Source organism: Narcine bancroftii, chromosome 1, assembly GCF_036971445.1.
Source record: "Narcine bancroftii isolate sNarBan1 chromosome 1, sNarBan1.hap1, whole genome shotgun sequence".
Taxonomy (NCBI): Eukaryota; Metazoa; Chordata; class Chondrichthyes; order Torpediniformes; family Narcinidae; genus Narcine; species Narcine bancroftii.
The window spans coordinates 223057518-223085023 of NC_091469.1; the positions used below are offsets into that span (position 1 = coordinate 223057518).

The 27506-nt window shown below is 46.1% G+C and overlaps 1 protein-coding gene across 12 annotated transcripts in view; it reads right to left on the bottom strand.

Annotated features, from left to right (window-relative positions):
• mctp1a (multiple C2 domains, transmembrane 1a) overlaps nucleotides 1-27506 on the bottom strand; it is a 534415-nt gene that overhangs the window by 497635 nt on the left and 9274 nt on the right. For 2 of the 12 annotated variants that reach the window (XM_069891661.1, XM_069891604.1), the window contains exons 1-2: nucleotides 23251-26705; nucleotides 17573-17636 (exon numbers count right to left, since the gene is read on the bottom strand). Coding sequence is in view for 4 of the 12 variants with exons in the window: in XM_069891562.1 (XP_069747663.1) it covers nucleotides 1592-2050 (459 nt within the window). In the remaining 8 variants the exon portion in view is untranslated. Of the gene's footprint in view, nucleotides 1-1591; nucleotides 2296-17572; nucleotides 17637-23250; nucleotides 26706-27506 lie in introns of those variants that run through there. The other 10 variants (XM_069891645.1, XM_069891672.1, XM_069891553.1 and 7 more) reach the window with 8 other exon arrangements.

The window sequence follows — 27506 nt, forward strand, 5'->3', positions numbered from 1 at the left end:
AGTGAAACAGCAGCAGTGTTGGTCCTTGGAACCTGGGTATAGACTGACTCAACTGGGAAAGTAGAGGATTGTGTGGTTTCATCACGACAAGGATGGAGATTACAATGGACAACCAAGATTTTACTTCCTGAACATTTTTGGGTTTATTTCATCAATTTTGGGGTGCTGATGACAAAAATAACCTTAATTTCCTATCATATATCAATAGACAATAGGAGCTGGAGTAGGCCCTTTGAGCCAGCACCGCCATTTTACAGATCATGGCTGATCAATTTGTTTATAAATATAACCTACTTTTGAGATTTTCTGTCACATTTTATGTCTACTTCAAGCTCACAAAACAATGCAACATGTCACTGAAAATTCATTTTCTGCATAGTTCGCACTTGGACTTCTTTCTTGCTGATCTTGGAGCAGTCAGTGGCAAACATGGTGAGAGGTTTCACCAGGACATTGTGCCCATGGAAAAGCAGCACTCGGGCAACAGGAATCCATCAACTGTTGATTCTGACAGAAGAGGCATCAGATGCCGAGTACAAACAAAAATCAGCACCAAATATTTTTAGGTCAGTTTGAACAAATGTGTCAGCATTGTGTGATAAACTTTTATTGAATTTGGCATGTTTAAAGATTTCCTGACTTCCTTGATGATACAGCAAATCTGAAAATATCTATGCATTCAGCTTGAAGTTATCCATCATAATCCTTTTTTTTAATCTAAAAGAAGCAAACCCTTTTTTTTTTGGGGGGGGGGAATATCCAGTGTTACCAATACGTTTGGTGTGTTCATGAATACGTTATTAGAGATCAATCTAAACTGTTCGGATATTGTGGCAGGGATCCAAGACATTAAAAACCAAGGAGGGAAACGCGCTTGTTCTCTCATTCCATTCACGAATTGCGCTGCGACGTTCGTATTGATGCACAGTGTTCTGTGGAGTGGTTCCCACGAAAGGTGCGGTTCTCCTGCCAGACAGGGAGCCGCCCGCAGTGGAGACGCTGCCTGAAGGGTGTACGTGCGGGAGTGGGGAATTCAATTCGGGATGGAAGCAGCTTGTATACACACGTGTGACTGAGAGAACACAAGTCATCGTACACATCTCCGAGCAGAAAAAAATTTGTTCGCTAGTTTCGAGTGTAGGTGGCCGTCGACCTTCCCCGCTCTTGCAAACTGTGTCCCGACTCCTGACGGTTCATTTTGACAACCGACAAGCAGTTTAAGATTTCTTTAATCGAAATCCTGAAAGCTGTCAGAATGGAATCCAAGCCATCGATCAACCAAAACACCGACGCGGTGGGTTCCCGTGTTAAAGTTGTTGCCAGTTTAACGCGGACCAGGTCGACAAATCGGCAATCACCCAGGGCAATTACTGCCCACTGTTGTCAGTGAACATTTACTGAAACAAACACGATGCAGACAGACATTCGCACATTGTGTTTAAGGTCCAAGTGGAATTACCCCCTCCACCTTATCCCAATTCTAGGTCTACTATACGAACACTAGCAGCCTCGCGTACATGCGGTAACAGCAGAGACAGGTTACAACAGCAACACTGCGCCAAAAAAAAACCCACAGCCAACTGCAACTCACAGTCTCTGCAGCTCCCGCTTGGCTTCGCGTCTCCTGGTCCCGGGAGGGTTCGGGGAGCTCCGGGCATTGGCTTGCACAAAGGGCCGGGCGCTTTTGATGTGTCACAGCCGACCAGACACTGGCTAAAATAGTTCTCTGTCTCCCCGGCGTCACTTGCTTGGACTCGGAGACCAGGTTTGCCCCGGCCCGGGAATTCCTCTGGCCCCGAGACGCCGCGCTGCCGTTCGGTCCCGAGCAGCACAGGTTGGGCTGCGAGGACGAGAAGACGCGGTCCAGCACCTGCCTCTTGTTTTTCCAAGTCACTTTACCCGCTGTTTCTTTCTTGGGGTCCCCTTTATGGTCAGGCCCGATTCTGGAGCCAAGAATCGGTCTGGTCTTTTGGAAGTGTTTTCGGAGGCGAGTGTGGATGGAGTGAGATCCCTGTTTCGAGCCAGTATCGGGATCGGCGACCTCCTCCATCCTGCTGCAGTCTGCTCCAATCTTGGGGGATGGCACAGCTCAGCGAGACTGTGTTGAAAAGTTGTCAATCCCTCTCATTGAGCAGAATCCCTGTCTGATGGTCTTTCTAAGAACTGTTGAAAGAGGCTGTCTACTCGATTTCACTTAACAGTTAACGAATAACCGTCTTTAATTCTTGCTACATTTACTACACGTGGGTCAAAGCCGCCGTACGCTTCGGAAGCGACTGATAGAAAGAGCAAACTGCTTGGATTGGGAAATTCATTCTAAAACAAATCACCTGCTGGCTATTGATCTAAACGCCTTCATCAAGGAGGAGGCGAGTCACAGACGACCTCGAGCCACTTAGTTGTTCAAGCCACCACGTCAGAAAGGATGTGGGATTCAGAACTTGTCGAATTTTTTAAAATTACCATAACACCCACTTCAAATATTGATGCAAAAGTGCAATCCTCCTGATTGTCCCAAAATTCAGAATGGCACAGACCCTCCTTTGAGTTCATGCTGGTTCCAATCAGCCCCATTGCCTGTCCTATCTCGTCGTCAAATTTTAAATTTAGACACACAGCACGGCAACAGGCCATTTTGGCCCACGAGTCCCTGCTGCCCAATGATACCCAATTGACTTACAATCCCAGTACGTTTTGAAGGGTGGGAGGAAACCAGAGCCCCTGCAAAAAAAAACCACGCAGACATGGGAAGAACTACAAAGTCTTTACAGTCAGGATTCTAACCCAGATCCCAATCGCTGGCACAGTAAAGGCATTGCACCAACTGCTACCTTAACCATGCCACCAAGTCAAGTTTATTGTCATCTGATTGTACATACAACCCGACCAAACAGCATTCTCCAGTCCTCGTGCAAAACACACAGCCAGACATAACACACATGCAGATTAATAATACATATGCAGCATGTATCTATATAAATAATAAATATTGTGCAGCCTTACAACTTGGATTATTTTATTTAAATAAGAAAGTCTTCAGATGCAAAAACCATGCTGGAGAAACTCAACAGCTAACAGCATCCATAGGCAGTAAAGGCCTGGGCCCTTTATCAGGGGCAACCAAAAATAGGGCAGGCACCTGATTAAAATGTTGGGAGAGGAGGGAGGAAGGGGCAGGACATATGCTAACGTGGGAGGGTAGAAGGGGAAAAAAGGTGATAAGTGATTTCAGAATATATACATGACATCACGATCAACCCTGAGATTCCTTTTCTCCTGCAGGCATGGCAAAATTACCACTAATTGGTAGTGCAAAAAAAACTACACGGCATAAACATATAAACCAGGGGTGTCAAACTCAAATTCACAGAGGGCCAAAATTAAAATCTTGGACTAAGTCCTGGGCCAAACTAAATATTTATTGAAAATTTTCAACAACATCTGCATGTTTTCTCTTCTTTCAACATATGCAATGTTAAACTTTTTCTTATTAAAATAAATGTTTAATAATAATTTTGGTTAAACTCTTTCCAGAAGAAGCATTAACAAATGAGAAATAAAATATTCAATAATATTTCTCTATAGCCTTTAAGCTCATTTTAAATGTATTTTTTTTCACAAGCCAACAAGTCAATAAAATAACAAATTGCTTCAGTGAAAATCCAATCTTTCAACTATGAAGAGTCCAAAGTTAACCAAAGAAAATATTAATCCAAGCTTAGCTTGGATTACTCTGATGCACCTGGGTCTAAACCAGATACTTGGCATCTCTTCTTAGATGCAAGTTCATCAAAGTCTGGGGTCAGAGTTTGCCTCCCACCTGTCTTGAAAGGTCCTGTTTTCTGTCTTTCGTTTGGCCATTTTTCATAAGGGGTTTATTACGTGTGAGTTGGGCGACAGGTCGCAGATGCTAATGAAAGTAAAGAGAGGAGGTGGGGGCGATTAACGGGCTGACGGGCTGGCGCCAACGCATTTGCAAAGCATTCTGGGATTTGTAGTATTAGCTGTGCATGCGCTATACTGGCACGGCGGCCAGCGGGCCAGCTCTAATGCATATTTTATATGATCTTGCGGGCCAAATATAATTATATCGTGGGCCAAATTTGGCCCCCAGGCCTGAGTTTGACATGTGTGATATAAACAATCAAAACAACTGCTGAGGGCAGAAGGACAAAAAAGGCTAGAGAATAATATATATGAGCAGAAATAGGTCACTCCAACATTCAATTGCTAGAACTCATGAAATCCAGGGACGTTGGTTAAATGAATCCAACATTGTTTTGTGGTATGAAAGTTAATGCAACAAGGTTCATTGGTGATTGGATGCTTGTGGCCAGTGGTGTTCTGCAGACCTGGACCCATGCTTGTGGCAACATATGCGAATGATTGGCTGTGGACACAGGAGGCATGTTCACAGATGATGCAAAGACCAGTGAGTGCAATGAAGTCTAAGTGATGAAGTTGATGCACCATCAATAATCACAAAAGAATGGAGTTGTGAAACTATCAGCCTTTTATTAACTATGGACTGGAACAGCTATCAGCCTCATTGACTGATTGAGGCAGAATGGAATAGGGAGCATGCAAGGGGCTATGGGTAGGATCAGTCTCGGGAGATGTGTCCGGCCAGCAGCAGCCAATCATAGCATAACAATGGTTTACCACATTCACTCCTCCTTTTTAAGAAGAGTCCTGTGGGGTGAGAAAGAAAAGATGAAACAAATATACATATATACATTTCACAGGTTAAGGCTGTCGGGGGGGTGGGGAGGGTCTATGTTGCTGCAGTGAACGACATGGTAATGGTTGGGGCACTGCCATAGACTTCTGGGTTAGCCTGTCATCACTGGTTACAGTTTGACGGGGGGGGGGGGGGGAAACAGGTGAGGGTGTAAGGGAATGTGGTGTTGGTGCATCATTGGTGATAACAATTGCCAGGGGTGGAGAGTGGTCAGCTGCAGGCTCATGGACTCCTAAGGTAGAAGTGGGAGAAGTGTCTGTTGGTGGTCAAGGAGGCATCCGATGGTGCCAGATCCTGGATCAAGGCTGTGTCCTCGTGCCCATCAGGGAAGATAATGTGGGCATACTGGGGGTTAGCATGTAGAAGGCAGATCCTCTCGACCAGTGGACCAATCTTAGATTGCTTGGCATGCTTCTGAGGCAGGACTAGTCCTGGCGAGGAAAGCCATGTGGGCAGTATAGTCCATGATGCAGAGTTCCTAGGGAAAGCAAACATCCATTCATGAGAGGTGTTGGTGGTAGTGGTACATAGAAGTGACCAGATGGATTGGAGTGCATCTGGAAGGACTTCTTGCTATTGGGAGATGGGGAGGCCCCGTAACCTCAGTGCCAGGATTGTTTTTCAGACTGTGGCATTCTCCTTTTCCACTTAACCATTTCCCCTCGGGACCTGCTTGTGGCAATGCCCTGGCCAGTAGGTACTGAGATCCCCTAGTGGCTATGGATGAACCCAGGGTACCCAAAGACGGTGAAGGTATTGCGGATATTGATAATTGTGGTCATGGTCATGTTTGGGCAGGAAATGGTGAAAGGGAAACAGAACTATTTGTCGATGATTGTAAGCAAGAAGACATTCCAGTTGGAGGAGGAGAGGAGCCCCTTGAAATTAATGCTTAGGCGCTCAAAGGGGCGAGTGGCTTTGATCATGTGCACCTTGCCCAGTCAGTAGATATACGGTTTGCATTCAGCCCAGACCTGGCAGTTTTTAGTCATTGTCTGGACCTCCTCAATGGAATATGGTAGGTTCTGAGCTTTGATAAAATGGAAGAATCTAATTACTCTGGTTACTCTGGGGTGACAAAGGTTATTATGGAGGGTCTGCAGTCTGTCCATTTGGATACTGGCACAAATCCCAATGGACAGAGTGACCAGGGGCTTGTTAAGTTTGCCAGGCCAATAGAGGATGTTGTAGTTGTAAGTGGGCAAAGACCACTTACCTTCAGATCTCATCATTCTTTATTTTGCCCCTTTGCTTATTATTAAAAATGGACGCGACTGCTCGCTGATCCATGAGGAGAGTGTATCGGTTTCCAGTGAGGTAGTGTCTCCAAAGGTGTACAGCCTTCATGATGGCCTGGGCCTCCATCTCGACAGAGTAGTGGTGAATTTCAGGGCCCTGGAAGGTGTGTGAGAAAAAGGCAATGGGTCTGTGCATTTGATGAATGTGGCAGCCAGGGCAAAGTCAGACGCATTGCTCTCCAATTGGGATCGTGTGGACTCATCTATGGCATGCATGGTTGCCATGTCGATGTCATCTTCGACACAGTCAAATGCAGCTTGGACCTCTGCCAGTATGGGAAACGTGTTGGCTTTGACCAATAGACGAATCTTGTTCACATAGTTGAAAGACCTATTGAGCATAATATGAGAAGAACCCAAGGCATCTCTTCATAGCTTTATGCTTTGAGAGCATGCGGTCAGGGTTAGGCCAATGATGCTCTTCTCAACCACAAAGCCAAGGATGGCTAGTCACGCTATCCGGAAAACACATTTGCCCTCGTTATAAGTAAGGTTCAGGAATTTTCTGCCCGGAATAATTTATAGAGATTTGCATCATGATCCTACATGGCGTGGCTGCAGATGGTTACATTATCTAGGTATGGGAAGGTGGCCTGTCGATTATAGTGGTTCCCTATGTGGTCCATCTCCTGCCGGAAGACGGAGACCCCATTGGTGACACCGAAAGGGACCTGGAGGAAGTGGTAGAGGCGGCCATCCTGGCGGTCCTCCAGGGCAGATCGGGAGCTGGTGATACACCGACTTCAGGTCAATGGTGGAGAATACCTGATATGGTGCGATCTGGTTGACCATATCGGATATGTGAGGAAGCGGGTATGCATTGAGCTGTGTGTACCGGTTGATGGTCTGGCTGTAGTCTATGACCATCCTATTTTTTTCTCTGTATTTTACCACAGCCACCTGGGCCCTCCAAGGGCAATTGCTGGCCTCAATGATGCCCTCACCCAATAAGCACTGAACTTCTGACTTAATGAATGCCTTGTCTGCTGCACAGTACCAGCTACTTCTGGTGGCCACTGGCTTGCAGACTTTGGCAAACAGTTGGGGGGTGTTGACCTTGGGGGTCAATAAGCCACAGGTTGCACATAGAGGGCCGTCTGTGAATTGTTCATTGCAAACAGTAAAGGAGGGATGGGCCCATCAAATTTCAATGTCACTTTCTGAATTTGGCACTGGAAGTCCAGCCCCAGTAGCAAGGGGGCACAGAATTGTGGCACGATGAGTAGTCTGAAATGTTTGTAAACCATGCTTCCAATGGTCAGGGTTAATACACAGGACCCATGGATGGCTGCCGTATGTGGTTTGGACATGAGTGATATATTGTGTTTGGCGGGCTGTACTTTAAGGGATAGGTGCTTAGTGGTATCTGGGTGGATACAACTTTCTGCCCTTCTGCTATCGAATAAGCAATTGGTAACACACATGAAACGTCCATCATGAAACTGGTGAGTTTGTATGGTGTCCCTTAGTTTAGGGCAATGGAGGCCAGTATAGGCTCGCTGTCTGAGACCGATGAGTGTTCACGATCCCGAGATAGCTGCTCTCGACCCAAAGATAGCCACCCTTGCTGTTCCCTCATAAGGTCGTATGCCTGGGAATATGCCATTTGCCACGCTGTCCAAAATACTGGCCCCTATGACTCACACGTGGCATTGCTGGTTTGTAGAGGAGATGGTGCTAATCATGCTGTCTGGAGTGGTGAATGTCCACGTGCAGCACTACTAGATTTTGCAGGTGTTTGGACTGGTAAACTTTGGTGTAATGTCCCATTTTCCTGCACCTAGCACAAACCACATCCTTGGTAGGGCAGCTTTTCCTCAGATCCTTACCATGCCCACAGAAGTAGCAATTGGGGAGATCACCCGCAACAGCTGCCAAGGTCAGGTCACGAGAGAAGTGGGATGGTGTGTGTCACTCAAGGCATGCGATGATCTTCTTGTAACACAACTGATTGCACTCAGAGACAAGTGAGGAGGACAAACACACTTTAAATAGCTTACAATCAATGACCGGTAAACACAATAATCCTTACGTGAATCTGAGATAAGGCGGGAAAACCAGGGTTTATATTGGGGTGGATAAGGGTGGAGCCAAGGGAGGTGCCAGTCATCAGAATAATACACAGACAGTGAATTCCAGTTCACTGCATCCACCCCTTCCTTCAGAATAGAACCTGTGGGTGAAAACAGAGACCATATATTCAAAACAACGAATAGTTTACAAATATTTACAAATTAAGTCTGTCAGGAGGAACTACTTAAGCGCAGCAGTACTGGAGGCCTTTGGGCTTCTGGAACTTCCTTGTCCAGTGGACCTTGAGGGCTCCAGCTCTGGTCACAAGCAGTGTCCTCCAGGACCCTGAGTGGGGTACTTAGTAGTTCCTGGCTCATTTGAGGCATTGGATCCTCAGTTCCGGCAGGTGCCAGGTCTCTGATCGAGACGGTATCCTCTCTGCCATCAAGGTACGACACATTGGGTTGGAGTGCAGCAGGTGCTCCCTGTCAATCAGGGGGTCTGTCTTGCTCCTCCTCGTGTGCTTTCTCAGCTTTCTCCCCCTGGTGCCATAGCCAAACGGAAGAGTAGTCCCAGACATGGATTTTTTCTGGAACGTAAACATGAGTCGTGAGGAGTTGCATTGGTCGCCGTGAAGAGGAGAACCTTATGGAGTGAAGTGCCATGGGTAAGACTTCTTGCCAGCATGAGTCTGGAAGGCCTTTAGACCAGAGAACCAATTTCATGGCCTTCCATACAGTCGCGTTCTCTTTTTCAACTTATCTGTTCCCTCGGGGATTGTAGCTAGTCGCCTTGCTGTATTTTACCACAGCCACCTGTGCCCTCCAAGGGCAATTGCTGGCCTCAATGATGCCCTCACCCAATAAGCACTGAACTTCTGACTTAATGAATGCCTTGTCTGCTGCACAGTACCAGCTACTTCTGGTGGCCACTGGCTTGCAGACTTTGGCAAACAGTTACAAGCAAACAGCTTGTAAGAGGTAATGCCTCTTACAAGCAGATACTGGTGTAGCTCTTTGCTCATAAATGGTGAGCCCTGGTCATTATGGATATAGCTGGGCTACTTGAACAGGGTGAAAATAGAGTGCAAGGCCTTGATGACCGTGCTGGTGGTCATGACTGGGCAGGGGATGGCGAATGGAAAACATCAATAACATTGAGAAAGTGCACGTTTCTGTTGGTGGAAGGGAGGGAACCCTTGATATTGACACTGAGTCATTCAAAGGGGAGGGATGCCTTTATCAGGTGCGCTTTGTCGGGGCGGTAGAATTGCAGCTTGCACTCCGCACAGACCTGACAGAACCTGATCATTTCTCTCATATCCTCAATGATGTTCGGCAGGTTGCGTGCCTTGACGAAATGAGTCTTGCGACCATAACTGGCCGGTGTGTGCAGAGGCACAGATTCCTCTTGACAGGACATCTAGAGGTTCAATGAAAGTACCTGGCCTGTATGCTATGTCATAATTATAGGTGGAGAGTTCGATCCTCCACCTAGCAATCTTGTCATTCTTTATTTTCCCCCTTTTTGCATTATTAAACATAAATGGTCGGTGAGCAGTGTAAATTTTCTATCAGCCAGGTAATGCCTCCAGTGCCTGATGGCCTCTACAATAGTTTGAGCCTCTTTCTCCACTGATGGGTTCCAAAGCTCATGGACTTGTAGGGTGCAGGAGAAAAAAACAACTGGCCTGCCCGGCTGGTTAAGGGTAGCAGCCAGAGCTACATCAGAGGCATCGCTTTCGACCTGGAAAGGTGCCTTCTCGTCCACCTCATGTATGGTGGCCTTTGTGATGCAGCTCCGAATGTAGTTGAAAGCTGCCTGGGCTTCGGCTTACAATAGGAAAGAGGTGGACTTTAAGAGGGGGTGGACCTTATCCGTGTAGTGAGGGGCCCACTGGGCATAGTATGAGTAGAAACCCAGGCATCTCCTTAAAGCCTTCATGGTCTTCAGGAATGGGAGGTCTGACAGGGGGCGCATTTGATCCAGGTCAGGGCCAATAACACCATCCTCCACCATATAGCCCAGGATCGCCAGACGTTTCATCCAAAATGCACGCTTACTGGAGTTGTACATGACGTTCAGGGCCTTGGTCATGTGGGGAAACCTCTGGAGGTTGGCATCATGGTCTTCCACAGAGTGTCCACAAATGATGGTGTTGTCAAGATAAGGGAAGGTGTCCTTCAACCGTACTCGCCGATCATTTTGTCCATCTGTCTCTGGAAGAATGAGATCCCATTAGTGATGCCAAAAGGGACCCTCCGGAACTGATAGAGCCGTTCATCTGCCTCAGATGCTGTGTAGGGTGGTCCTTGGAATGGATCGGTAACTGATGATATGCAGCTTTCAGTTCAATAGTTGAACAGACTCAGTACTGTGCAATTTCATTTATCATGTTGAAATTCAAGGGAGGGGGTCCAGGATTGCAAAGCGATTAATTGTTTGGCTATAGTCAATCACTAGCCTGGACTTTCATGACTACTACCTGGGCTCTTCATGGGGTGTTGCTAGGTTCAATTATATTTTCTTTGAGCAGTCGCTGTGTCTTGGCTCCAATGAATTCCTGATCCCCAGCACTGTCACCTGCTCTTTGTGGCCATTGGTTTGCAATCAGGAATCAGGTTTGGAAACAGATGGGGGGGATATCAATATTTAGGGTTGAGAGACGGCATGTGGCATCAGCTTTTGAGACCTTCCGTTCCATACTGTGATTGGAGGAAGTGGGCCAGAGTATTCCAAGGTCATACTTTTAAGGTGACACAGGAAGTCCAGACCCAGCACACAAATCCTTCAGTACAAAATCTCCCCCCCCCCCACCCCACCTGCCTTTTACAGTTAGATATACTATATAATACCCCTGGATTGTAACAGAGTGCAAGTGTGAAGCTATGAAGACATGATAGTCCATCAGGTACACTTTTAAGTTGTACAACAGAGCCGTTGCAGAGTTTATAAAGCTCGCCATGGAGCCAGTGTCTACCAAGCAATCAGTCAACTGTCCATTTACCCTCACCTCCATCGTTGAGTTATTCAGTTGATGAGGTATTGTCTGATCCAGGATGACCGATGCCAGTGCTCCAGTAACCCCATTGCTCCTCATGTCGATGTTGACTCTCTCCTCTTGGCCCACAGGCAGATAAGATGGTGTCGACCACAAGGTGTGGCAAGATGGGTGCCCTCCATCTTAATCCGAAGGAGAACTAAGTGGCATCGACCTTGAGGCACGGCAAAATGGCCACCATTGTTTCCTGTGATGTTTTATTTCCGGTGGCAGATCTCAGCACGAGGCACAGCAAGATACTGGCAGTAAGCAGCATGGAGAGGCTGAGGTTGGCACTTCTGGACTCTGGCATGGGTCGAGGGATGATCTGGGGGTTGCCCTCTTTGGGTTCCCTTTAGCCCGGCAGACCTTCACCCAGTGCCCTCGCTTACCGCACCCTGAGCACACGGAGTCCTTCACGGGGCATTGGGTGCGGGGATTCTGTGCCTATCCACAGGAATACCATCCCCGGTCACACGTGGCAACAGTAGTCAGTAGTGGGGCTGTGGGGGTCACTGGCTCCCCAATGACCTGGTCCTCTGAAAAGGAGTCATTTTCACCTGTGTGGTTATCCCAGTTGGACCTGTTTGAGGGCTCCAGGGTGCTGGCCAAGTCTTTCTTCCCCAACTCTAACAGTCACTGCCTCACGTGTCCCAGATTTGTTCCTCCTCTTTCATCCGGGCCATGACCACTTCATAGTGGTATTTTCTAGTCAGGCCCCAGTTCAAGGACATAATCATCCAGCGACTCACCCAGATGCTGCCAATGTTGAGAGAGTCGGTGCCTCACCAGCACGTCATTCTGGGGCCTCATGTAGTGGACCTTCAACCCGTCTATGGCCGAGTCGTAAGTAGCACAGTCTCTGATGACAGCGAACCCTTTGGGGCTGACTCAAGAGAGAAGTGCCAATCTCCGGAGACTATTGAAGCTGAAGGTGTCTTGTATGGCCGTCACGTAGGACTGGAAGCACTCCAGCTAGTAGGTGAATTCCTCCAGGGCCTCTGGGGACAGAGGGTCGACAGGGCTTCCATCCCATTTCAAAATTAAGCTATTAAAATTGTAATGCGACTGATTGAACCCAGAGACAAGTGAGGAGTACAAACTTATTTTTAATAGCTTACAATCAATGGCCAGGAGACACAATAGGTGAATCTGAGGTAAGGCAGGAAAACCAATGTTTATATTGGGGTAGGTGAGGGTGGAGCCAGGGAAGGAACCAGCCATCAGAGCAACACACAGACAGTGAATTCCAATTCACTTCACCCCCATCCCAGGATAGTGGCACCCGTGGCGACTAGGTGATGGCCAAGTCATCATCCAAATTTTGGAGGGCCACCTCCAGTGTCTCTGTCGCCTCAACCACTCTCTGTATATCAAGTATCTTTTGTTCCAGGATTCTCTGTCTTACATACCTGGAGTGGATACAGGCCATGTAAGTGTCCTGGATGAGGTCCTCAGCATTATGGGGGACCATCATGGCTTTACAGTCACATGCTCTGCATAAACTCCAGAGGGCCCGCAGGTACTCAGAGTTTGATTCCCCAGTACACTGCTTTCTGGTGGCCAGGAAGTGCCTGGCGTAGACGTCATTTACTTTGTTACAATTCTGGGCCTTCAGGATCTCCATAAGCGCCGGGTATGAGCTGGCATCGCTGATCATCGGGAATACATGGGCTTCGACTCTCAAGAAGAGTAATCTCAGCCGGTTAGCATTCATGGTGATAACGTCCGCAGCCACCGCCAGGAAGTCTTCAAAACAACATAGCCAGAGTTTGAACGTGTTTGGAGCGTCTGTGATCGAGGGTCAATGTTGAGCTTCTCAGGTTTCAGGTACTGTTACATCCTTCTTTTGAAAAATATAGTTAATAAAATTGATACACCATCAATAATCACAGAAGGCTGGAGATGTGAAACAATCAGGCCTTTATTAACTATAGACTGGAACAGCCATCAATCTCATTGACTGATCAAGGCAGAGTGGGATGGAGAGCATGCAAAGGGGTATGGGTAGGATCGATCTCAGGAGGCGAGTCCAGCTGGCAGCAGCCAATCATAGCACAACAGTGGTTTATCACAGAAGTGTTGGTGAAATAGGCTGAGAAATGAATGATGGAGTTTAATCTTGATAAATGTGAGGTGATGCATTTTGTCAGATCTGGGACATTACTGATGAACAGAGGGATTGTAGTTAACATCCAAGGATCCTTGATGGTGGCAGTGCAGGGAGATAACATGGTTAAGAACACTTATGAGATACTGGTGTTCATGGGTACTTTGCAGTGGTATATATTAAGGAGAATGATATGGACAGTGATAGTAAAAACACAGAAATGCTGGAGGAACTCAACTGGTCTTTTCAGGAGACAAAGATATATCGCCAATGAGCCGGGCCTGAGCCCTTCTTCAAGGAAAAATCAGAAAAGGCAGAAGCAGGATATATCAGAAAGTTTCTGAATTTAAACAATGGGAGCAGAATCCAGACCAACAAAAGGTGTTCTTTGGATGTGATAAGGGGAGAGGTGAGAATTTATCATATCCGTGCAAAAGGAGACAGGGAATGGAGAGATGATGGGGGGGATGGGGGGTAACGAAACTCAGAGAAGTCGATATTAATGCCATCCAGTTGGAGGGTGCCCAGTCAGAAGATGAGGTGTTGTTCATCCAATTTATGGGTGGTCTCAGTCTGACAGTACATGACAGCAATAGGGAATGCTTATGCATAAGGGCATCTTGATATACAGAAGGAGGTGTTGTTGGGTCTTATGAGGATCATTAAGATGGATATGTCTCCTGGGCATGATGGGAAGATATCCCCAGTTATTGGATTGTTGGGACTTTGACAAAAAAATTGCATCCTCAACAGTGAGAGGAAAGATCCTAAAGAACTAGAGAGTGGCTAATGATGGAGAGAGAAGTAAAACACAAAAGTCTGCAGGCACCATGGTTGAAGTGAAAACCCAATGTTGGAGAAACTCAACAGCCAAACAATGTCCTTTATGAAGCAAAGATAAAAATACATAACCGATGTTTTGGGCTTGAGCCCCTTCATCAAGGTATGAACAAAATATGGGGAGGCACATAAACAAAGTGGTAGGGTTGGGGAGGGGCAGCAGGAGGTGCACAGCCAATGGTCCAGATGCATGGAAGTTCATAGTTTAGATACAAAATTAGCTGGCCCATGGAAGTCAGAGGCTAGTGGTGGAAAGCAATTATATGGGCTGGAGATCCATGACCAGTGGTGCTTTGCAGGGATCAGTGTTGGGATGGCTTTTTTGTGATAAATATAGGGGTTGGCATGGTTGGTGTAGTGGTTAACCCAATACCTTTACAGCACCAGCAATCAGGACAGGGGTTTGAATCCCTTTCTGTCTGTAAGGAGTATATACACTCTTCCTGAGTCTGTGTGGGTTTTCCCTGGGTGCTCTGGTTTCCTGTCACCGCTGTAAATGTACAGGGGTTGTAGGTCAATTGGGTGTAAATTGGGTGGCACGTGCTCATAGGCCAAAATGGCCTGTTACCATACTCTAGAACAAAGTGATTTAAATATACTCTACGTATGCATATATAGATGTATTAAGATGAGATTAATATAATGGATGCCCAAAGTTTAACATGGACCAAATGGTCTGTTGCCATTCCATGTGTTTCTCTACAAAACTGGAGGAACCAATGTAAACCCACACAGACACAGATACACATGCAAACAAGACAAATAGCATCCACAATCAGGTCAGTATTTGGTTACTACAACTGTGAGACAACAGCACTATTTGATATACTATCATGTCAATTAGTGAGGGAATAGAAAAAAAAATCAAGACTGTGAGAAATTAATTTCCTATTATTATATAGAAAATGTATTTGTCCTGTATATATCAGAATTAGAATTTATTGTCATAAACAAGTCATGAAATTTGTTGTTTTCCAGTAACATCACAGTGCAAACATTCATATAAACCACCTTGCAAAAATAAAAAGTCAAAATAAGGCAGTGTTCATTCAAGAATCTGAAGACAGTGGGGAAGGAGCTGTCCTTGTGCAATTGAGTGCTCGTCTTTAGGCTCTTGTACTTTTTTCCCGATGGGAGCAGAGTGAAGAGGGCATGGCCTGGGTGGTGGGGGATCTTGAGGATAGAGGCTGCTTTCTTAAGAAACCGCCTCTTGTCGATGTCTTCAATCGAGTGAAGTCTGGTGGCCATGATTTTGCATGTTGAGTTAACAACCCTCTAGAGTTTTTTCTTGTCCTGAGCATTGGTACCTCAATACCAGACAGTGATGCAAACAGCCAGAATGCTCTCCACAGTACATCTGTAGAGATTTTTGAGTCTTTGGTATCATACCAAATCTCCACAAACACCTCATAAAGTATAGCCGTTGGCAAGCCATGAATGCATCGACATGTAGGCTCCAGGACAGATCCTTGGATATATTGACACCCAGGAATTTAAAGTTCTTGACCCTCTCCACTACTGAGCCCTCGATGAGGATTGGATTGTGTTCTCCTGACTTCCTCCTGAAGTTCACAATTATCTCCTTGGTTTTGCTAATGTTGTTGTGACACCACTCAACGAGCTGATCTATCTCCCTCCTATGCACTTCCTCATTGCTGTTTGTGATTCCACCAGCAACGGTGGTGTCACCAGCAAATTTGTAGATAGCATTGGAATTGTGTCTGGCTTCACAGTCATAGGTGTATAGTGAGTAGAGCAGTGGGCTAAGCCCGCATCCTTGGGGTGCACCTGTGTTAATAGTCAGTGAGGAGGAGATGTTGTTTCCACTTTGTACTAATTGTGCTTTTCCAATGAGCAACTTGAGGATCTAATTGCAGGGGTGGGGAGGGTACAGAGGCCCAGGGTTTGGAGATTCTTGACCAGCTCTGAGGGAAAAATGGTATTGAAGGTTGAGCTGTCATTGATGAAGAGCAGTCGTAAGTATGAATTTCTGTTTTCAAGGTAATCCAGACCTGACTGGAGAGCCAGTGATGTTGCATCTGTTGTGGAGCAATTGCAGTGAATTGCAGTGGGTCCAGTCCTTTGCTTAGGTACATGTTAATTCTGGCCATGACCAATCTTTCAAAGCATTTAATTATAGTAGATGTTAGAGTTCTTGGGTGATAGTCGTTGAGGCAGCTCACTCTACTCTTCTTGGGTACCAGGATAATTGACACCCTTTTGAAGCAGATGGGAACCTCTGGCTGCAGCAATGAGAGGTTGAAAATATCCGTGAACACTCCGGCTAGTTGGTTGCCATAGATTTTCAGTACCCTGCCAGGTGCGCCATCAGGGCCTGAAACCTTGCAAAGGTCCAAGCTCTTGAATGATGTTCTTACACCGGCCTCAGAGACAGATATCACAGGGAGCTCAGCCTTTGCAGGGATTCTAAACGAGAGGAGGATTTGGGCCCTATCCTAGTCTAGGGACCAAATCCAAGCACACAAGAACAATCCTCAATGCCAACTTGGTCGACATGGACAAGTTGGGCTGAAGGGCCTTTTTCATGCTGTTTGGCTCTATGATGATTAACGCAGCTCATGTTGGATAGCATAGAGTAATTTCTTTTCCCTTTTAAACACAAAGGTGAAACTGCTCTAAAACTGCCAGGTGTTCAGGTTTTGTTCATGATCTTGTGCAAGGTCATTTGCAATAGTCACAAATGTAAATTTTCTATGAGCCAACATTGTTTGTCATGCAAGAAAATACAATTATCTAAGACTTTGACTTTTTTATATTTTAGTAGATTGCGTGACTGACCATCTTAAAATCAGTTTAATCTAAAAATTAACCATTTCTATTATCTATTATCCACCTATGAATAACCTGATTTTAAATCAATGAGAATGACTTTAATCCATTAACTGCACTGGATCTAGAAATCTATTTCTTATTACATTCAATAATTTTTTTTACAGAAAAAGTCTTAACAGTATGCTTTTCTTTGCCTGAGGATGTTGTAGTCAGTGGAAAATTATTTCAAAGGAATGATTCAGACAAAATTACTATTAATGATGCTACAAATTTAATATATGCCTATCAAAAGTGACACTTGATTTCTTGAGCTCTGCTGTGCTGACTGGGGTAATTTGTGATAAAATTAGTTGAAATTATTTCTCCGCATCTTCAATATTTATTCTAAAATCACATTCTGCAACAGGAGTCTGGAAAATAAATATTAATTATATTTTTGTTTACTTTCCATTGGAGTTTATCTAGAATATATTCCACTTCAGCACTGATGATGCCATGTACTGTTTGAAATTTTTACTGTGTCTGACCATGCCAAATTAGAATAAGGACACTCAAAATTAATGCTTTATTGAATAAATATGGCAGTCTAAAATGCTTAAAGTGCACAATAGGTTTTGAGATTTTCAGAATATGTTTGCTTTGCCATCTAATATTATCAATCACACTCACAGTTCATTTGTCAATTCACTTGGAGGTATCTCAGGATATTTATCATATTCACATCATATGATATTTACCTTTTGTCATAATCGGTCAACAGCAGATGTCATCTTGCCAGCTCTCCACTCCATGTGAGATCACCTAGACCACAGGACCACAGTCAGGACTTTATTCATTAATTTTAATTTTTTATATATTTTATTTTACAGTGTGGTAGAATCTGATTCTGGCCATTCCAATTATGTGCCAACCAATTACACCCAAATTAGCTGACAACCCTGTATGTTTTGGAGCATGGGAGGAAATTGGATCACCCAGAGAAACCTACACAGATATGGGGAGAACTTACAAACTCTTTACAGACAGTATCAGATTCGATCCCGTGTCGGTGCCACAGTAACAGTGTTGTACTAACAATGATGCTAACATTGACTAAGTTTGGTGGGCAACACCATCATATCAGCAAAACACATGATCAAGCTCATTGGTCTGGACTCTGTCCATCCTCTGCAACTGGATCCTAAACTTCCTCATTGGGAATCCCTGATCAGGGAAGATCAGAAACATCACCTCTACCTCTCTGACCATCAGTTCAGGGGCAGCTTAGTCTCCAAATAAATTCCTTTTACACCCATGTCATCTCCAACTCAGTCTACAAATTTGCTGATAATGTAACTGGCCAAATAACTGAAAATGATGAGTCAGAATATAGGATGGAGACTGAGAATTTCAACAATCTTCCTATCAACGTCACCAAAATTACAGAGCTTAATATTGATTTAGATAGAGGAGACTGAGGGACCATTGCACCTGTTCACATTGATGGGATAGAGGTGGTGAGAGTTATTACTTTCATGTTCCTGCGAGTCCATCTATCAGAAGACCTTTCCTGGATCCAGCCCATCAAAACAACCATGAGGAAAGTAAAAGTGTTGGCCTGCCTTCCAAAATGTCTGGGGATATTTGGCATGTGATCCAAAACTCTATCAAATTCTACAGATGCATTGTAGAAAGTATATAGATTGGTTGGATTGCAGTTTGTCTTGGTAATTTGAGTGCAGAAAATAGCAAACATAGACAAGTCCATCACAGGATTTGACCTCCCATCAATTGGAAATGCTGCCTCAAAAAGGATTCCATCAGCCTGGTCACAACCCTTGTTGCTATTTTTGGGAAGAAGGTAAAGAGCAATTTCTTTCCATTGGCTAATCATGCTCTTCCCTTACTTCACTAATCAGAACTATTCCAACACCACTAAAAGACCTGTCTGTACTGTTGTAACACCATTTTTTTCTTGCATTATGGGAACTGTAAATATTTATTATCTATTGAGGTAATACTGTATTTTATAATTTAATTTAATTAATACTGTTATAATTGTTTTTTTCCAAAAGTACCTGCTCGGAGGCATTAAGAATTTCAGGGCACATGTATATTGTACAATGTATATTAGAATACAATCATTACCTTAAATGTTTTTACAGAACACTGCAGCATAAAAACTGCCCTTTGGCCCAGCTAGTCCAAGCCAAAATATTTATTTTACCTCGTCCCATCGCCCAGCAAGACTATAGCACTCTATTACCCCATCCATTGCATGATACATTATATCTCCACAATGCACATGGCATTGGTTTGGTTGGGTGACCCGATTGGCAGTAAAGCTAGAAGTGATTCATTTGCGTGAGCGGAAGAAATGTCTTCAGTGCAGGGGGAAGTCATCCAGAGGAAGATGGCGGCACCTGGATCGAGCACACTGCAGCAGTACAGGTCGGTGGCTGGGCCAGACATGATGCCAGCACTGAGGGCAGAAGTGGAAGGGCAATTAATGGTGTCACCCGGTCCTCGCACGTGGCGATGTTTGGGAGGGATCCCAGCTGGTGGCGGAGAGCCACAGCTCCCGACAGGCCTGGAAAGGCACGCCTTAGCGAAGTGACCTTTCTTCCTGCATCAGGAACAATGTGAATTCCTCGCTGTGCAGCCTTTGCGGAATCACCTGTCTGACCCATACCGGGACCCGCAGTACTTACAACAGTGGGCTACATTGGTGATGGTGATCGTGTACTCCATGTAGGGCCCCTCAGCGACAGTGGTTGTCTGCTTCAGGCAGGCAGGAGGTTGGGGGTGTTGGGCACCGAATATTTTCACATAATGTGCTGCAGCATCCAGGGAATAGACTATCTCTATTGTCCTAGTAAGTGAGACGATGCATTCTTCCAGCAGCCTCTGTTGGGTAGCCCTCACACACAGGCATCCCAGATCAGTCGCTTCACTTCCCCTTCATTCCTCCAGTCTTGGTTTGGCACAGGCAAGCTAACTCACGCAGAGCCCCCAGATAGGCATCTGCCATCTCAACTGGCTGCTGGGACCTGATGCTGAGCAGGTACCTGGCGTAGACCACATTCGTTGGGGGCCTGTACATTCTCTCCAGGACAGCCATCACAGGTTTATAGTCCATGCAGTCTGGATTGGCTTGGAAAGTGTGGGGGCCTAGCTTGGTGTGGAGTACCATGAGTCGGATCTGGTTTGTGTTGATCATCTCAGCCTGTGTCTGGATGATCGCCTCAATATCGTGCTTCCACATCTCAAAGCATGCTGGGGCATCTGGGTGTTGAGGGGTTGATTTCCATGGTCTCGCTTTTAAATTTTAATTGTGGTGCGCTGTGGTGCAGCAAGCAGACACAAAACACAGAAAAGCCATTACTGCAGGCTTTAATCCATTAAAAGTCTGTAGACCAGTTTCAGTCCCGATGGCTCCACAAGTGACTGGCCTGGGAGGGGCCGGCTCAGGTTTATATCCATGTCGATTGATTGACAGCCAGTCAGGTGGAGTCAACCCCTTAGGTCACACATGTCAAACTCTGGCCCACGGGCCAAATTTGGCCCGCGATATAATTATATTTGGCCCACAAGATCATTTCAAAAATGTATTAGAGGTGGCCCGCTGGCCGCCGCGCCAGTATAGCGCATGCACAGTAATACAACAAATCCCAGAATGCATTGGCGTCAGCCCGCTAATCGCCCCCACCTCCTCTGTTTACGTTGCAGGGTCTCACCGTGGACTCTGGTTTTGGGGCCTGGCCGGAGTCAGGGGAAGCCAAGGCCGCTTCCCAGCACCCAGAACCGGAGGCCTCGGGCCTGACCTCGCCAGGACCGTTGCCCACTCCCCCTCCCTGCCGCAGGCCGACCCGCGACTCACGGTGTCGGGGCCGCTGATCCGCCGAGATGCCGCCCTGCAGCGAGAGCCGATGCCCCCACACTGTCGTTGTCCAACCCGATCGCCCACAAACCCCCACCCTCCCGCACACAGGCCTGAGTAAGGATTATGAACTTTAATCTCAGGATAAAACGATCTTCCAATAGTTTCATGTCACAGTGATAAATATATTCCTGGTTAAAAATGGTCCTGCACCTGGAGACAAGCTCATTAGGCATAAAACTTGAAAAGTGTGTAAATCAAAGGATATCTGTACCAATGGAAAAAGGACATGGCAAATAACCCTGCTAGAGTTCATGCCCACAATCAGTCACCCATTTGATTGTTTCAGGAATCATGTTATTCTCCCACATTCTCAATGGCCCTCAGATTTTACTATTCGACAGCACACTAGCAACATTTGACAAATCCTCTATAGAGAAATATTATTTATTGAATATTTTATTTCTCATTTGTTAATGCTTCTGGAAAGAGTTTATCCAAAACTATTATTAAACATTTATTTTAATAAGAAAAAGTTTAACATTACATATGTTGAAAGAAGAGAAAACATGCAGATGTTGTTGAAAATTTTCAATAAATATTTAGTTCGGCCCTCGACTTAGTCCAAGTTTTTAATTTTGGCCCTCCGTGAATTTGAGTTTGACACCCCTGCCTTAGGTGGTCTTCCTGGAGGTACAGAGTTCACCCCCTGCAGTAGGCTGGTGGTCGTATCACCACAGCTTGCGTGCTGTGTCACCACTTACATGCTGCGTTATAATTTTGTCATTTCAGCATTTAAGCTTGTCAATTTGCCTTCAATAAATCAGTTCATTCTGCAATTTTCCTTTTCCATTTCTAAAGACTGATACATTCAAATTCACAAAATAGTTTCCAAGCCAAAAATAACATAAAGGTTCAACTGTGCTGACACTTGTTACTTTAAATTATAAAGTTCTGACTTAAGCAGCAATAATTTTTGTTCTTATTATCTTAAAGAATTTTGTTCACCTGGTCACATTTGCCCAATATTTTAGAATGCATGGTGTGTAATAAGCAGTTCATTATCATTCACTCTGATGTCCTTTAAGAAGAGTTTACTCAGTAATTTGCACAAGAGCTTTCAGAGTGTCAGCACCTATTTTCTATTTAAATAGCTGTATGCCCTTCTCTTGGTCTTAACCAAATTGTTAATTGCTCGATGTACACACACACATAAATATAGAGATAAACACACACACACACACACATAAGCATATAGGCACACAGTCTTCTGACTTCCAAAAGGACTTCCTGAGAGTGCATAATGCGTCACTTACTACGTCATCACTGGGGGAAGGAGGACCCTCCCCCCCCCAACTAAATTACCAAGGAGGGCAAACTATAGGGAATTTGAGCTGCAGTGTGAAAGGCCAGGAGGCCCTGCCTTCACTGGAATTTCACCTGGGTCCAATTAGGGTCTCCACTCGCTCGAGGTGTGAAAAGGCCTGCTATCTCGGAAGATTTTCCCTGGACCCAAAACACTAATTGAATCAAGAAGAAAGCACATCAGCCCCTCTACTTCCTCAAGGCTTTGATATGACATTGGAAACCCTGGCAAATTTCTACAGATGTGTGGCAGAAAGTGTGTTGACCAGCTGCATTACGTCCTGATATGGGGACATCAATTACCCTGAGCGAAAAGCCCTCCTAAAGGTAATGGACACAGCCCAGGACATCACAGGCAAAATCCTCCCCACCATTGAAAATATTTACAGGGAATGCTGCCATCAGAGAGCAGCAATATGAATTAAGGATCCATACCTACTCAGCACATGATCTGTCTTGCTACTGCCATCAGAGAAAGAGGTACAGGTACAACAAGACTTGCATCACCAGGTTCAGGAACAGCTGCTAACCATCCGCCATCACACTCCTTAACCACAACTCAATCAGGGACCCATTTAAGGACTCCTACTTTTGCACTTTATTTATTTCTTTCTCTCTGTATTACACAGTCAGTTTGTTTATACTCTTATTTATTTACAAGTGTGTATTGAGTACAGCTTTTATTGAACGACCAATAAATGGTAATTCTGCCTTGACCACAGGAGAAAAGAATCTCAGGGTTGTATGTGATGTTATGTGTGTAATCTGAAAATAAATTTGAATCTGAATGTCACCAAAGACACAGGTGTACCTAGAGCAGGGATGAGCAACTTTCTAAATAAAAACTCAAATTCCACCTTAAGTACTCTTTATGCCATAAATATTCTGTGATTAGTAAGGGATTGCTTAAGGTGGGTATGTGAATGGAAAGAAAAAGGTTTAAAAACCACTGTTTTAATCGTATCTCATTGACTCGTTATGTGAATGGTTTCATAACTCCAAAGGAAATGGGCCAATGTCAATTTTTCTCAAGCAAAATATTTCAATAACAATTGGGTCTAAAGTTGTGGTTCTCAACCTTCCCTTCCCACTCACTTTCCACCTTAAGCAATCTCTTTCTAATCACAAAGCACTTATGGCATAGGGATTACTTAAGGTGGAATATGAGTTTTAGAAAAAATGGTTGCTCACCCCTGACCTGGAGAATTCCGATTGGTTGCATAGCTGTCTGGTGTGGAGATGCCAATGCACAGGATGGGGAAAAACTAGAGAATTGTGAACTCCGCCAGCACTATCATTGCCATCAGTCTTCACTCCACTGTGGACATCTACAAGAGGCAGTGTCTTAAGAAAGCACCTGCGGCGCTCTGGGGAGCTGAAGTAAATCACTGCCACCACACCAATGGTTGTTAATGACTGTTTTTATTCAAATTCAGCACACCTCTTTAAGGGCAGCATGAGCTCAGTCACCTGGTGTATTGTGACGTCATACTCATTGCCCAGGGAGCGCGCTGGAAGGGATGCTGGAGGCAACAAGAAACCCTTGACGATGCCATCTTCTAATGGCTGACCCGCCATGTGGCAATCCACTATGGTGAATAGGTACCGCGATTCCCTGGACACTGGCAAGGGGCCCACGATGTCTACATGGATATGTTGGAACCTTCGCGGTGCCAGGTCAAAATGTTGGACAGGGGCCTGCATGTGCCTGTGGACTTTGGAGGTCTGGCATTGGATGCAGTTAGGGGCTAGTGCTGTGACCTCCTTCATAAGGCCATGCCAGATGAATTGCTGAGCCACCATGCAGACAGTAGTCTTTACTGAGGGGTGGGTGAGATTATGGATGGAACTGACGGCCATAGGTCTCCAGTCCTGTGGAACTACCGGGTGCGGTGAGCCAGTGGAGGTATCGCAGAGCAGTGGATGGGCGGAATCGGGGAGGCAGATATCCTCAAGCTGGAGCCCTGATACTGCGGTGCAGAGAGCCTGGGTTTCAGCGTCACTCAGTTGGGCCTATGCGAGCTGTGCGTAGCCGAGACCGGGAGCTAGCGTGCTCATGGCCGGGCAGGAGAGCACATCAGTGACTACGTTGTCCTTACCCATCCTGTGCTGGATGTCCGTTGTGAATTCTGAGACATAGGACAGGTGGCACTGTTGACTGGCTGACCATGGGTCCTTGGCCATTAATAGTGCTTGGGTGAGGGGCTTGTGGTTGGTAAAGACGGTAGAAGTCCTGTCCTCTAGGAAATATCAAAAATGGCGGATGGCCAGGTACAGCGCCAGGAGCTCCAGGTCGAACGCACTGTATTTGAGTTTGGGAGGCCACAACTGCCTGCTGAAAAAGGCTAGTGGGCACCACTGTCTGTCCAGCCACTGCTCAAGCACCCCCTTGACCGCCGTGGTGTAACATCGACCGATGGCGCTTTTGTGTACTTCCGGGTGCAGGTGCCCTAACAAAGATGCCTCAGCAAGGGCCCACTTCGTTGCTGTGAAAGCCTTGTCTGCCTCCACCGACCAGGCCAAGGTCTTCTCCTTTGTCACTATCAGCGCAAACAGAGAGCACATGATGCAGGTGGCGTTGGGGATGAATTGATGGTAAAAGTTCACCATCCCCACAAATTTCTGTAGCCTTTTGAGGGAGGAGGGCTTGGGGAAATGTTGGACAGCTGCCACCTTCTCCGATGCCAGAGATGCCCCAGACGCTGTGATGGTGTGCCCCAGGAACTGCAAAATTAGTTTCCTGAACTGGCATTTGGTCTTGTTGACCGTGAGGCCAAATTCTGCCAGCCGGGTGAACAAGGTATGGAGATGGGCCTTGTCCTCTTCACGAGTGTGGCTAGCTACCAGGATGTTGTCTAGGTAGATAAAGACAAAGTCCAAATCCCTACCCACTGCATCCATGAGGCACTGGAATGTCTGGGTGGTGTTCTTCAGGCCGAACGGCATGCGGAAAAACTCAAACAGGCCAAAGGGGGTCATAATAGCAGTCTTTCCAATGTCATCGGGGTGGACTGGGATCTGGTGGTATCCGTGCATCAGATCGAACTTTGAAAAGAACCGTGCGCCGTGGAGGTTGGCAGCGAAGTCTTGGATATGGGGGACTGAGTACCTGTCTGGAGTCATGGCATCGTTCAGCCATCTGTAGTCTCTGCAGGGCCTTCAATCTCCCGATGACTTTAGGACCATGTGTAGCGGTGCCGATCAAGTGCTGTTTGATCGCCGAACAATGCCCAACTCCTGGAGTCTGGAGAATTCCTCCTTGGCTTGCTTCAGTTTCTCCAGCAGCAGCCGTCTAGCCCTGGTGTGGATCGGGGGGCCTTGTGTGGAGACACAATGGAATACTCTGTGTCAGAGGGAGGTGATGTCAAAGCAAGGCTCCAGGATGGCAGGGAACTCACTGAGGATCCCGATGAATTCATCTTTGGCGGCAGCGACTGTGGCAATCTCTGATCTGACATTATCTGCTGTGCCTCCTGCCCCTCACGTCCACCAGCAGGTCGTGAGCCCTTAGGAAGTCATCCCCCAACAGTGCTATGCTCACCGAGGCCAGGACGAACCTCCAAGTAAACTTCTCTTCCCAGATCTGTATCTGTGCCCTACGAGTGCCAAAGGTTTTGATTGTAGAGCCATTGGCAGCCCGCAGGGTTGGACCGGGGATTCGAGTCCATGTTTCCAGCACTGTGGGGGGAAGGATGCTCATCTCAGCCCCTTTGTCAACTAGGAACCGGCGGCCTATGGATCTGTCTTTGATGTAGAGGAGGCTGTTCACATGGCCAACCATCACAGCCATCAACAGTGGTTGGCCTGGCCATTTCCCTGGTAATCGCAGGGCTGGCAGCACTTGCGGGCTTTAGCCCCCCCAGCACTGATGGTTCAAGATGACTGGGCTTCTTTGGGCTTGCCCTTGGGGGAATCTTTCTGATGACAGGGCGCCGGCTTGGAGACCAGGCTGAGTGCTGCCTTGTTCTGCTGCTTAGTTCCCCAGAGGGCATCCACCTGGGTTGCTGCCTTGCAGGGGTTGGAGAAGTCCTCTTCAGACAGATGGAGCCGAATGTCCCCTGGCATCTGTTCTAGAAAGATCTGTCTAAAGAGGAAGTATGGGTCGTAATCCTTTGCCAGGTTCAGCATCTCGTCCATGAGGGCTGAAACGCTGTGGTCCCCCAACCACCCCCCCACCCCCCCCTTCTAGTTGTAAGAGACTGGATGCATGCTGCTGGGGTGAGAGGCCAGAAGCAGATTCTTGAGGGCTGTGTACTTTTCGGTCATTGGTGGCTGATGGATGATATCGTCCACCTTCCCCACCGCATCCTGATCGAGGGCACCCATGACATGGTAAAACTTGGTGGTATGAGCCATGATGTTGCGGAGATGGAATTGTGCCTCCACTTGGCCGAACCACATCCGTGGTCGATGTGGCCAGAAAGGGGAAGGTTTGAGGGCTACCGCATTAACTTCTGCCATCTCCATCATTGATTGGGTCCAGAAGGTTGTCTGGGCATGTTGGGGTCACCAATGCAGCACTATCATTGCCATCAGTCTTCACTCCATTGTGGACATCTACAAGAGGCAGTGTCTTAAGAAATCACCTGCGGCGCTCTGGGGAGCTGAAGTTAATCACTGCCACCACACCAATGGTCGTTAATGACTGTTTTTATTCAAATTCAGCACACCCCTTTAAGGGCAGCATGAGCTCAGTCACCTGGTGCATTGTGACATGATAAGTGCTGTCCAGGGTGCGTGCTGGAAGGGATGCTGGAGTCAAGAAGAAACCCCTGATGGTGTCATCTCCTAATGGCTGCCCTGCCACGTGGTGATACAAGCAGGGCCGGTTCATCATTAGGCTGCGCACCGCCACACACCCTCTAATAACATATATAAATAAATTTGAACATTAACAGTTTGATTATAGATGTTTAAAAGAAGGAAAAAATGCTTTATTATATTTTTAAGAATAATATATAGCGATTTCTCTGGGGGAGGGCTGGGGAGGGGGGAGGATCTGTCCACTGCGAAATCTGTTGACATTTGCGGTATACACCGCAACCCGTGAAGAAATGGGAGTTGTGGTTGTCTTGCATGGTAGCAAGGACAACTCATTAAAGGGGGATTTAATGTTGTTTTCTTTAATATTGTTCTTTAATCTGTTTATAAATTTTGTTATTTTCCTACTATGTCATCGCATAAAGAGTAAGAACAATCTGAAGAGTGATTTTAGAAGAAGGGAGATGGAGGGGTTGAAGAGATAGAATAGAGGTGAAAATGGATGGATAAGATGAATATATTGAAATATATATGACTATTAATATTAATGGAATTCACAATCAAATTAAGAGAAAAAATTACTGGAACTACTTAAAAAGGAGAAACTAGACATAGCATTTATACAAGAAACACACTTAACTGAGTTAGAACATCTCAAACTGAAGAGAGACTGGGTAGGCCACATA